This window comes from Anomaloglossus baeobatrachus, chromosome 5 (genome assembly GCF_048569485.1).
Source record: "Anomaloglossus baeobatrachus isolate aAnoBae1 chromosome 5, aAnoBae1.hap1, whole genome shotgun sequence".
Classification (NCBI taxonomy): Eukaryota; Metazoa; Chordata; class Amphibia; order Anura; family Aromobatidae; genus Anomaloglossus; species Anomaloglossus baeobatrachus.
The window spans coordinates 108,377,646-108,391,297 of NC_134357.1; the positions used below are offsets into that span (position 1 = coordinate 108,377,646).

Here is a 13,652-nt window from a genome sequence, read left to right on the forward strand (position 1 = left end):
TTAAAGCCAGCATTAACTTTTTAATTAATGTCTACTGCAGTAAATAACTAAGCAACGCTCCAGCGATCCCACCAGCAACCTGACCTGGCAGGGATCGCTGGAGCATTGCTACTCGGGTTACTGGTGAGCTGTCACACAGGCAGATCTCACCAGCAACCAGTGACCAGCCCCCAGCCAGCAGCGACGCGTGGAAGCGATGCTGCGCTTGGTAACTAAGGTAAATATCGGGTAACCAACCCGATATTTACCTTGGTTACCAGCGCACACCGCTTAGCGCTGGCTCCCTGCACTCCTAGCCAGAGTACACATCAGGTTAATTACCCGATGTGTAGTCTGGCTATGTGTGCAGGGAGCTGGGAGCCGCCACTCGCCGCGTGAGAGCGGCGGATGCTGGTAACGAAGGTAAATATCGGGTAACCAAGGAAAGGGCTCCTTGGTTACCCGATATTTACATTGGTTACCAGCGTCCGCAGAAGCCGGCTCCTTGCTCACTGCACATTCAGTTGTTGCTCTCTCGCTGTCACACACAGCGGTGTGTGCTTCACAGCGGGAGAGCAACAACTAAAAAATGGTCCAGGATATTCAGCAACAACCAGCGACCTCACAGCAGGGGCCAGGTTGTTGCTGGATGGCACACACAGCAACATCACTAGTAACATCGCTGCTACGTCACAAAAGTCGTGCCTCAACAGCGATGTTGCTAGCGATGTTGCTTAGTGTGACGGTACCTTTAGGTTGGACTAGATCTAACTATCATCAATGCTCTTAATGCAACCCCAACTTTTCTTGGCAAGTACAATCCTCTAAAAATCAAGAACACCCCTCAAAAACTGCCATTCAGAAAATGTTCAGATACAGTTGCCCAGCCATCATAATTTGGTCTTTAGCCACATTTGCGCTCCAAAAGTCAAATGGTGCTTCTTCTTTTCCGAGCCCTGCTGTGCATACAAACAGTAATTTTCCAACACATATGGGGTAGTGGTGTACTTTAACTTTTGGGGGTCCTCTACTGTTTAGGGCATATCAGTGTATCGGCAAATGCGACATGGTGTCCACTATCTATTTTAGCTAATTTTGTGCTCCAAAAAGTTGAATGGCACTCCTTCCTTTCCGAGCCCTGCTGTGTGCACAAACAGTAGTTTTCCACCACATTCAGGGTATCAGTGTACTCAGAAGAAATTGCTCAAAAAATTGTATAGTCCACATCTCTTGTTACCCTTGAAAAATTAAAATAATTGGGGTAAAAACAATATGTTTGTGTGAAATTACTTTTTTTTGTTAATTTTCACATTTTAATGATATAAAAGTCTTTGAAACACCTCTGGATTCAACGTGCTCACCACACTTCTAAATAAATAAGATCAGGGGTGTAGTTTCCAAAATGGTGTCACTTGTGGGGGGTTTCTACTTATTAGGCATATCAGGGCTCGTCAGCTGTCTATTTCAGCCAATTTTGCGTTCCAAAATTCAAATGTTGCTACCTTCCTTCCGAGCCTACTGTGCACAAAAACATAAATAAAAAAGTCCGCAACCGTGGAATCACATATGCGGCTATCAATTGACCGCTATGGCACGACCTTAACATACAGTTTAATACAAGGAGAACAAAAGGACTTAGCGTGCAAGAGAGTGAGGTCATCATAAATAAATCAAAATCACAACCATGGTTACTGCATATAAAAATTAATTTTATTACAAAAAGTATAAAAACAGGTTGGATTTTCATAATATATAGATATATTTTAGTATAGAAAGTTTAATGATCACAGTGAAAAATGAGGACAGCAAAAAGCAGCACAATACCTAAACATGTCAGGTGTAATAGACAGATGAAAAGCTGACCCATGAAACATAGTAATAGAAGGTATATATGAGGTCAAAAACCATGGGAATAGCCAGGTAAAGAGAGACTGATTGAATTAAATGAAGGTAACAGGTAAATTACACTTCACTTTAAATACATGAAAGCTCTATCGTATGTCAATATAGACTCAAAAGAGGTTAGCTCGGAGCATTTCAAAATAAAACAATCAATCAGGCTTACCCATATGTGCCCAAGGGGGCACACGAGCTGTTATTCTGACCAGTGCAGTCTGACATATGGGTAAGCCTGATTGATTGTTTTATTTTGAAATGCTCCGAGCTAACCTCTTTTGAGTCTATATTGACATACGATGGAGCTTTCATGTATTTAAAGTGAAGTGTAATTTACCTGTTACCTTCATTTAATTCAATCAGTCTCTCTTTACCTGGCTATTCCCATGGTTTTTGACCACATATATACCTTCTATTACTATGTTTCATGGGTCAGCTTTTCATCTGTCTATTACACCTGACATGTTTAGGTATTGTGCTGCTTTTTGCTGTCCTCATTTTTCACTGTGATCATTAAACTTTCTATACTAAAATTTATCTATATATTATGAAAATCCAACCTGTTTTTATACTTTTTGTAATAAAATTAATTTTTATATGCAGTAACCATGGTTGTGATTTTGATTTATTTATGATGACCTCACTCTCTTGTACGCTAAGTCCTTTTGTGCACAAAAAACAGTAGTTTTATGTCACATATGGGGTATCGATGTACTCATGAGAAATTTCGCAACAAATTGTATGGTCAATATTCTCTTGTTACCCTTATGAAAATGCTACATTTGAGACTAAACCAATATTTTTGAGGGAAAAAGTAAAATTTAAATATTTCCCTTCCACATTGTTTTAACTCCTGTAAAGCATCTAAAGGGTTAATAAACTTCTTGTATGTAGTTTTGAGCCCTTTAAGGGCTGGTGTTTTTAAAATAGTGTCGTTTTTTGGTGTTTTCTATCACGCAAGACTCTGAAAGTCACTTCAAATGGAATATGGTAAAATAAATTGGTTTTGTAAATTTTATTGAAAAATTGAGAAATTAATGATAATTTTTTAACCTTTCTAACTTCCTAAAAAAAAAAAATATGCTTCAAAAATGGACCTGATGTAAGGTAGACATGTGCGAAATGTCATTTATTAACTGTTTTGTGTGACATAACTCTGGTTTAGGGCATAAAAATTAAAAGTATGAAAATTGTGAATTTTTCAATATTTTTAACAAAATTCTGATATTTTCACAATGAAAAGTAACAAATGTCAACATAAATTTACCACTAAGATGAAATACAATGTGTCACAAAAAAAGACATTGTAAGAATCACCGGAATCCGCTGAAGCTTTCCAGAGTTATTACTGTTATTACAAGTAAAATATATCTTTGTACCGTGTTAGCCAGTAGAGATGAAAAAAATTTTGTTTAAAAGAACAGAAAGTCCTCAGTGGTTGATACCTTTTAATGGCTAACTGAAAAGATGGTAATAATTGCAAGCTTTCGAGACTACGCAGGTCTCTTCATCAGGCATGGTATAACACAAAATCTGAAGAGTCACATATTTATACACAACAGGACTTAGAATAGTGCAGTAAAAAAAAAAAAAAAAAAAAAAAAAAACAAGTTATATGAAACAGAACTATCACTATGGCAGGGGGGCAAACTGTTGTGGGGCCATAAATACTGCTGCAGTTCAGTGTGAAAGTTTTATTGTCCTTTGATAAGGGTCTGGTCCGGGCTGTGACACGCTCGGATGGTCAGAGGAGCACATCTAAATCTAGATGTGCTCCTCTGACCATCCGAGTGTGTCACAGCCCGGACCAGACCCTTATCAAAGGACAATAAAACTTTCACACTGAACTGCAGCAGTATTTATGGCCCCACAACAGTTTGCCCCCCTGCCATAGTGATAGTTCTGTTTCATATAACTTGTTGTTTTTTTTTTTTGTTTTTTTTTTACTGCACTATTCTAAGTCCTGTTGTGTATAAATATGTGACTCTTCAGATTTTGTGTTATACCATGCCTGATGAAGAGACCTGAGTAGTCTCGAAAGCTTGCAATTATTACCATCTTTTCATTTAGCCATTAAAAGGTATCAACCACTGAGGACTTTCTGTTCTTTTAAACAAAATTTTTTTTACTGTTATTACAGAAATTGACACTGGTAAGAATTGAAAAATTTGGCCATGTCAGGAAGGTGAAAACAGGCTTTGGCAGTAAGGGGTTAACCATGATGGAATAAACGCTAAATTTTATTGGGGCGGCAAGGTGGCTCAGTGGTTAGCACTTCAGCCTTGCAGCGCTGGGGTCCCGGGATCAAATCCCACCAACATCTGCAAGGAGCTTGTATGTTCTCCCCGTGTTTGCGTGGGTTTCCTTCGGGTTCTCCGATTTCCTCCCACACCTCAAAGACATACTGATAGTGGATTTAGATTGTGAGCCCTAATGGGGACAGTGTTGCCAATGTATGTAAAGTGCTGTGGAATTAATGGTGCCATATAAATGAATAAATATTATTATTATGGATGATCTCTGGATTGTTGGAATCTTTCTATGTTAAGCATAAACATCAATGAAAATCCAAAAATGTATATTATTTAGTCAAATCACATGGCTGGAGAATAAAATCTTCTTTATCGAATATTGAGTAATATTAACATATATCATATGTATACAAATATCACCTTCAGCGTATTTATATGAACTCTTAATCTCATTGCAGCTCCTGTGTCCATGAATTGATCCACCAGTGGGATTTGACTGGTATCCATCAGTGTTCTTGTCCCAGCAGGCCAACATAGTCTGAATGTTTTGTTTAACCTCAGCCATAGAAGACTTCTCTAAGAAAATATAAGTACGGTATGTTACATCATATACATTTTTAATGTTTACCATTATATACAGTATATTGTGTGTTTTATTTTTAATAGCCAAATAGCAGCCGCAAGTAAACATTGAATGGAGCTGAACAGCACACCTGTGTAATTTATAGCAGTTATTACCATGTAGTGTCAATGAGTTCCTCTTCAGATCGCAGCTGATCTGCAGTTCTAAGCAGCTGCTACATATTGGATGGAGCTCTGCTGATCAGCTTGGTTTAATGTTTTCATCTGGCCACCTCCAGAATTAATAACCACTGATGAGTGAGGAGTCTGACATTGATGATGTATGCAGGGGATAGGTCATTAGTATATCATGCCTGTTAAACGAAGGAAACTTTGGTCCAATTTGTCCATTTTTGCCAGAATTGTGGTTGAAATGTCACCATAGTTCATAGTTGACACTTATGGTATTGCTATACCAGTCCAGGAAAGCTACGAGGACGGTTTAAAAAGTGTACAAAGCTTAAGGAAGTGGGGGCAAGGCCAAAAGTAAATTCATTGTAATTTACAGTACAAATTTGCATGATTAGAGTACATTTCTTGACGTAGTGTAAAGCATCACAAGCTTGAGTTGCATATAGAGTTTGGCACATATGTAGCACATTAGGAGGCGCATTACTCTCAATGAATCAGGAGTATCTAACAGGTGGCACGCGCCTCTTTATGCCTTGCTATAAATCTTTCTTTAGTCGGGGACTAAAGTATGATCTCTGGGGTAGGGAACACCACAGCTTGTCTAATTCAAGCTATGGCATCATGCCCCTTTCTTACCCCTGTAACATCCTAATGCCACCCATTCTGGCGGAGATGGGTGAAACTGTTGTAAAAACACCAAAAGTTGGTAAGTTTTGTGAATTTTCAAAGCAATTTACGCCAAAGTTCTGATATACACACTTTGAAGAATAAGGGCCTAGTTTATGGGATAGGATTTGCTTATTTTAAAACGTCTCGTCAAAAGTTTGTGTCACTAAACATTCTGACACTGTCCAATTAGTGGTGATTATGATGGGACGCACCTTAATGACTATGATGGGATGCACCTTAATGACTATGATGGGACACATCTTAGTGACTATGATGGGATGCACCTTAATGACTATGATGGGACGCACCATAGTGACTATAATGGGATGCACCTTAATGACTATGATGGGACGCACCATAGTGACTATAATGGGATGCACCTTAATGACTATGATGGGACACACCTTAGTGACTATGGTGGGATGCACCTTAATGACTATGATGGGACACACCTTAGTGACTATGGTGGGATGCACCTTAATGACTATGATGGGATGCACCTTAATGACTATGATGGGACACATCTTAGTGACTATGATGGGATGCACCTTAATGACTATGATGGGACGCACCATAGTGACTATAATGGGATGCACCTTAATGACTATGATGGGACGCACCATAGTGACTATAATGGGATGCACCTTAATGACTATGATGGGACACACCTTAGTGACTATGGTGGGATGCACCTTAATGACTATGATGGGACACACCTTAGTGACTATGGTGGGATGCACCTTAATGACTATGATGGGACACATCATAGTGACTGTGATGGGATGCACCATAGTGACTATGATAGGATGCACCATAGGGACTATGATGGGATGCACCATAGGGACTATGATGGGATCCACCATGGTGACTATGATGGGATGCACCATAGTGACTATGATGGGATGCGCCATAGTGACTATGATTGGATACACCATAGTGACTATGATGGGATGCACCTTAATGACTATGATGGAACACACCTTAGTGACTATGGTGGGATGCACCTTAATGACTATGATGGGACGCATCATAGTGACTATGGTGGGACGCACCATAGGTACTGTGATGGGATGCACTATAGTGACTATGATAGGATGCACCATAGGGACTATGATGGGATGCACCATAGGGACTATCATGGGATCCACAATGGTGACTATGATGGGATGCACCATAGTGACTATGATGGGATGCGCCATAGTGACTATAATTGGATGCACCATAGTGACTTTGATGGGATGCACCTTAATGACTATGATGGGACACACCTTAGTGACTATGGTGGGATGCACCTTAATGACTATGACGGGACACACCTTAGTGACAATGGTGGGATGCACCTTAATCACTATGATGGGATGCACCATAGTGACTATGATGGGATGCGCCATAGTGACTATGATTGGATGCACCATAGTGACTATGATGGGATGCACCTTAATGACTATGATGGGACACACCTTAGTGACTATGGTGGGATGCACCTTAATGACTATGACGGGACACACCTTAGTGACAATGGTGGGATGCACCTTAATCACTATGATGGGATGCACCATAGTGACTATGATGGGATGCGCCATAGTGACTATGATTGGATGCACCATAGTGACTATGATGGGATGCACCTTAATGACTATGATGGGACACACCTTAGTGACTATGGTGGGATGCACCTTAATGACTATGACGGGACACACCTTAGTGACAATGGTGGGATGCACCTTAATGACTATGATGGGATGCACCATAGTGACTATGATTGGATGCACCATAGTGACTATGATTGGATGCACCATAGTGACAAAGGGTATAGTAACATCCATCTGTAATTCCTTTTATTAAGTTTAAATGGAATAACAGAATAATAGCACAACTGTGTGTTGAAAGAAAAGATGTTCCAGAGAGCTGGCATATCATATTTAATTATCAATAAAGGAACATTTACAAATGTATGATTACATTTTTATGACTAGTACTCACTACATATGTCACAGTTTACTCCAGCAAGTGCCAAAGAGATGATTAAGATGCTGTACACCAACATTTTTCAACCTTGGAGAAAGATAGAAGCACAGAAACAAGGAATATTATATAACATACATCATAAAACATACAGTACTTATAAAAACAATACAAACTGAGTCTATGTAGTAGCTGTATTTGTATAATGAACACAAGGGGATATTTCAACCGTAGCTCAAAAGAAAAGGAGGCGCTATGTTGCTGCCCAGAGGTCTCTTTTGTTAGTGTTGGCTGCTGAGCACTGCTATTCCAGAACCACTACATCAAGAGAATGAAGGATTGTTATATCATTCACTTATTGCATACTTAAAGCATTTGACAATTAGTGATAAGTGAATATACTCGGCACTATTCGTTAATTACACGAATAGCAAGGTGTGAGGCAAATCCCGGGATATGAAGATGAATTATGACTTCCAGTCATAATCGCTCATCACTCCCTGACAGTGCCCCCCTCCCTTCTTGTTCTCAATGTCCAGCATCTGTGAAGGTGTCACATCCCATGGCCATCTCCTATGATATGGAAATTAGGTGATGTGGGAACAATGGACACAGGATGACTCCCTGCCGTGACCCTGTGGTAGGAGCTGCTATCTAGTTAGCAAGCTTGGAAGTATCCAGACAGAACGACTCCAGTAAAAAATGGTTCATATCTCGCAAGCCATATTTCCGATAAATATGGCAACCATAAAAATGGTGTCTCCGCATGCGGACGATGCTGGCACACCCCTTTTTATGGGAGCGGGAGCTTGGGAAATACCCCAGGCGTGATATCAACCAATGGGGAACTAGTAGACAAGTCATGAGTCCTCTCATTCTGTAGCTAAATTCATAACTGTCACAATGAGAGCATTGATGTCCGCCTACGACGCTCCCAGGCAAAGTTATGGCCCATATTCCATGTGTGGATTTTGTCCATAACTCCAGCCAGGGGTGGAGCAGTGCTCCCTCTGAGGTCACTAAGGTAGGAGGGGACCTGGATTTGCCCAGGTTGATAACCCTACTTCGGCCATTTTCCAGGGTTCTTTCGCTGGGGGTCACGTGTAGGAAACATCTGTGGGAGTTCCTGGAAACCTGGTCTACAGCGCCCCCTGTGGCCAGACGCACAAGGTAACTGATTGAATTGCATACCTGTTTGTAAACCATGCTTTATCTGTAACTGTACTCTGACATATGTATATTCTGTAGATTCCCTATTGTATATATTGTAGTTTCTAGTGTGCTTTAGGCTGATTAAATTATATAATTAATCTTGGGCTGTTCTGTTATCTCGATCTTGAATCCCACGTCTGTGTGTTCGGCTAATAGTTACCGTGAAGCGGTTGGTGGCAGCGAGTTGTGCCAAGGATTATTGTGGGGAGGCCAGTGAGATCCGGGGAGGTTTTATATATTCCGCCCGCGGAGGTCGGGGGAATATATACCCTACTCTCACTGGGGACCCTTCAATAATCGGCATAAGTAGTATAGCGGCCCCCTTGCTTATTGTCGGGCAATTCCATAATTGGCCTGACTATAAGAGGGGCGCTAGAGAGCGCGTCACGTGCTCTGTCTGTCGGTCGGGAGGTATAAAGGAGGGGTGACCCCCACTTGTTACCCCCCGATTGTGACGTACTGGTAGCCAGCGCGGGGGATTTCTGAGTGACCCCCCCGGTGGTTTGTGACATATTGGTGGCATAGCGGTGGGATCGAGATAATAGTGTGTGTGAGTGTGAGACCCATACTCCCAGACACTAAAGACTGCCTGCAGCAGCTGTGGCTGCTGGGGTCTTCAGACTAGCTCAACACTAGAGTGTCAGAGTGCAGATACTGTAAGGTGTGTGGAGGCATCAGGTGTCAGTTCTGTGTCAGTGACCAAAGTCTGCAACAATGGCTGAGAGCACCAGGAGCAAAGCCAAAGGAATGGCCGATGCTCAGGCCAGAGACGATGAGGAGGTCGTCCACGAGCCCTCCAGGAGCTCGACGCCAGAAAACCGTTCTGCAGAGGACAGCGCCCAACCTGGCAATTATGGACAAGATGAGGAGCAGCTCACCCAAGGGTCCTCAACGAGCCAGATGCCAGCCCTCCGCTCTGCAATGGACAGTGAAGCACCAGGCTCCGCAGCGGGCCGCAGATCACCACGTGCCATTCCACCGAGCCTGGGAGGCTCGGATAGCCTTCTTCAAATGGCTATGGCCCTTCTCCAGGCTGGAGACCGGGATACCTACGAGATACTCATGGCCGAGCGTGAGCGACAGGCAGCGCGTGACGCTGAGGCTGCGGAGCGGCAAGCAGTGCGTGAGGCTGCGGAGCGGCAAGCAGCACGTGAAGAGCGCCAGGCAGAGCGTGACTACCAGCTGCAGCTAGCTCAGCTCCGGCCCTCATCAGCCACACGTGACCTTCAAGACACCAAACTTCCAAAGGTCCGTGTTGAGGACTTCCCAGTGCTGGAGAAGGATGGAGACTTGGACTCTTTCTTGACTGCTTTTGAACGGACTTGCCTGCAGCACCATCTGGACAAGGACCAGTGGGCCAAATACCTGACCCCCCGTTTAAGGGGTAAGGCCCTGGATATCCTTGGGGACTTGCCTGCTGAGGCAGATCAGGGCTACGACACCATCAAGCGGGCCCTGATCCAACAGTACAACCTCACTCCGGAGTCCTACCGCAAGAAGTTCCGGACCCTGCAAAAGGGACCAAAGGACTCCTGGGCTGACCACCGGCGGGCACTTGCCCGAGCTGCCGACCACTGGACCCAAGGCCTGCAGCTTTCCACCGGACCGGAGATCCTGGACTTGTTCATCACGGAGCAACTCTTGTGGAACTGCCCTGAGGATCTCCGCCAGTTCATCCGAGACCAGAAGCCAAAGGGATCCACGGCTACAGCTGCCCTGGCCGATGACTACACCAACAATCGGGCTCCTGAGGCCAGGAGAGCAGCCACCAGCAGCACCTGGAGAGGGGGTAAGATGAACTCTGCGACTGCCCCACCTGCCCCTAGACTGCAGGGGGTGTCCCCCTCACCTCCCCTCTCCAGGCCCGTGGCAGAACCAAGACTGTGCCACCAGTGCAACTTACCTGGACACTTCAAGGCCATGTGCCCTCAGCGTCCCAAGGCCCCGGCTCCGTCCCCGTCCCAAGGGCCGCCCAAGGTGTATTGTGTGGGTGGGGGTGGTGGTAGGTCCCTGGACAGCTTCCAACCTGTCACCGTCGGCCGGTCTGTGACCATGGGACTGCGAGACAGCGCCTCAGAGGTGACTCTGGTGCGGCCTGAGATGGTGTCCCCCCAAGACTTGATCCCGGGAAAAACCCTCGCTGTCTCCGGGATTGGAGGCATTGACCCGGCGCTGCCTGTTGCTGACATTTATGTGGACTGGGGCGCAGGGCGAGGGGTGAGGGAGGTGGGGGTAACTGATCGGATCCCCGCAAACGTGCTACTTGGGACAGATTTGGGGCAGATAACCTCCCAGTTTGGGCCCCAACCAAGGGCTGAACCTTCAGCCAGTACTGACATGCCTCCGGACAATGTTAATGTGTTATCTATGAATGATGTAAGGGAGGAGGGAGTGAACTCTGATATTTCTGCTTGCATAGACACCATAGACACACACACAGCTGCAGCTGTGACAGGGGAGGGGGTCAGAGAAAGGTGTGACAATGCCTCTACAAGTAATCAGCCTGTGAGCTGGGATCTGTTGCCCTCTGCAGGGATAAGCAGAGAGCAGGGTGCTGCAGGGGGAGGACCAGTGTGTGGGGTGGGGGCTACCACAGCAAATGTGGGGTCCCCAGAGATTTCACAGCGGGGTTCTGTTGCTGCAGGAGGGGAACAGGCAGGTGAGATTGGGGCCGGTCCAGGAGCGGAAGTGCTCCCAGGTAAGATCTCGGTGCATGGTTCCCCCACAACCGGGGTGTCAGGAAGCCAGGTAGGTCTGCCTGAACCGGCGACTTGGTCAGGAACGGAGGAGGAGCAGGCACGACCCACGGTCGCAGCGGCTGTGGCCGCTGTCACCCGCAGTGGGAGTGCTGGAAGCCAAGGGGCCTCCCAGAGGTCCGATAGCTCTTCCCCTTCTGACCCAGTGGCAGCCGAGTCAGGTGGAGGCCAGGACACAGGTCCCGGGGTACTGACCGAAGATGTGACAGTCTCGTCGATTCTGGCCACATCTAGTCAGGGGTTTCAGGCAGCGTTAGAAGCTGACGACAGCCTGAAAGCTCTTAAGGAGCAGGCGGCACAGCCTCCCTCGGACTCGGACCCGGAGCGAGTGGTCTGGGACCAAGGACGGCTGTACCGGGCCACGGTCCAGCAGGGTTCACCGGAGGCGTGGCCCAGGGACCGACAGTTGGTGGTACCCTATCCGTTCCGGACGGAGTTGTTGTGGATCGCACATGAGATTCCGATGGCCGGACACCTAGGGATCGCTAAGACCAAGGCCAGGTTAAACCAGCATTTCTACTGGCCAAAAATGGGGGCCGATGTGGCTGCCTACTGCCGTTCGTGTGAAACCTGTCAGAGAGTGGGGAAGGCGGGGCCACACCCCAAAGCCCCACTAGTATCTCTGCCAATCATCGATGAGCCTTTCAGGAGGGTGGCTGTGGATCTGGTCGGCCCGCTGGCCATCCCCAGCAGCTCCGGGAAACGCTTCATACTGACGGTAGTGGACTATGCCACCCGGTACCCAGAAGCAGTGGCCTTGTCGTCCATTCGGGCTGACAAGGTGGCCACCGCATTGCTGGAGATTTTCTCCCGAGTGGGTTTTCCCCAGGAAATGCTCACTGACCGGGGGACCCAATTCATGTCCCAGCTGATGGAGGCCCTCTGTAAGCAAGTCCAGGTGCGACATCTGGTGGCCAGCCCGTACCATCCACAGACTAATGGCCTGTGCGAGCGGTTTAATGGCACCTTAAAGCAGATGCTTAAGATGTTGGTCGACTCCCATGGGCGTGACTGGGAGCAGTATCTCCCACACCTGTTATTTGCTTACCGGGAGGTTCCACAGGCCTCAACAGGATTCTCACCGTTTGAGCTCCTGTACGGGCGACGTGTGCGGGGCCCCCTGGCTCTGGTGAAAGAGGCTTGGGAAGGGGATTTGGCCACCCCTGGAGTGTCGGTTATCGAGTATGTCATGCGCTTCCGGGACAAAATGCAGGCCTTGACGCAACTGGTACACGACAATATGGCTCAAGCCCAGGCCGATCAGAAGCGTTGGTACGACCAGAACGCTTGTGAGAGGACCTACCAAGTGGGTCAAAAGGTGTGGGTACTGGTCCCCGTACCACAGGACAAGCTTCAGGCAGCCTGGGAAGGCCCATACCTCGTGTACCAGCAGCTCAACCCTGTGACGTACCTGGTCACCCTGGACCCTGCCCGTGGAAGGCGGAAGCCCTTCCATGTGAACATGATGAAGGCACATCATGAGCGGGAGGCATGTGCGCTCCCCGTGTGCAACCTGCCCGAGGAGGGAGAAGCGGAAACCCTCTTGGATATGCTAGCCCAGGTTAGGGCAGGCGGATCCATTGAGGATGTGGAGGTTGGCCACCAGCTCTTGGAGGACCAACGGTCCCAGCTGTGGGCCACCCTCCTCCCCTTCCGGGGGTTGTTTACCAACCAGCCCGGAAGGACTGACTTGGCTGTCCATCACGTGGACACTGGGGATCATCCCCCGATCCGGCGTTCAGCATATCGGGTCTCCCTGGAGGTGCAGCAACACATGCGCCAGGAGATTGACGAGATGCTGAAGCTGGGGGTGATCCAGGCATCCAACAGCGCTTGGGCCTCGCCTGTAGTCCTCGTCCCTAAGAAGGACCGAACCACTCGGTTCTGCGTGGACTACAGGGGGCTCAATGCTGTCACGGTCGCCGATGCGTACCCAATGCCACGCATCGATGACCTGCTCGATCAGTTGGCCGGGGCTCAGTACCTGACCATCATGGACCTGAGCCGGGGATATTGGCAGATCCCCCTGACTCGCAAGGCCAGGGAACGCTCTGCCTTTATTACCCCATTTGGACTATACGAGTCCACGGTAATGCCATTCGGGATGAGGAATGCCCCTGCCACTTTCCAGCGGATGGTCAACACCCTGCTCAAGGGACTTGAAGGGTAC

At 46.8% G+C, this 13,652-nt stretch overlaps 1 protein-coding gene across 2 annotated transcripts in view; it reads right to left on the bottom strand.

Moving 5' to 3' along the window:
- Nucleotides 1-13,652, bottom strand: part of LOC142313355 (intelectin-1-like) — an 88,917-nt gene that overhangs the window by 12,684 nt on the left and 62,581 nt on the right. For both annotated transcript variants that reach the window (XM_075352371.1, XM_075352370.1), the window contains exons 2-3: nucleotides 7,533-7,604; nucleotides 4,548-4,703 (exon numbers count right to left, since the gene is read on the bottom strand). In XM_075352371.1, the coding sequence (XP_075208486.1) occupies nucleotides 4,548-4,703; nucleotides 7,533-7,596 (220 nt within the window). In that variant the 5' untranslated portion in view covers nucleotides 7,597-7,604. The remainder of the gene's footprint in view (nucleotides 1-4,547; nucleotides 4,704-7,532; nucleotides 7,605-13,652) is intronic.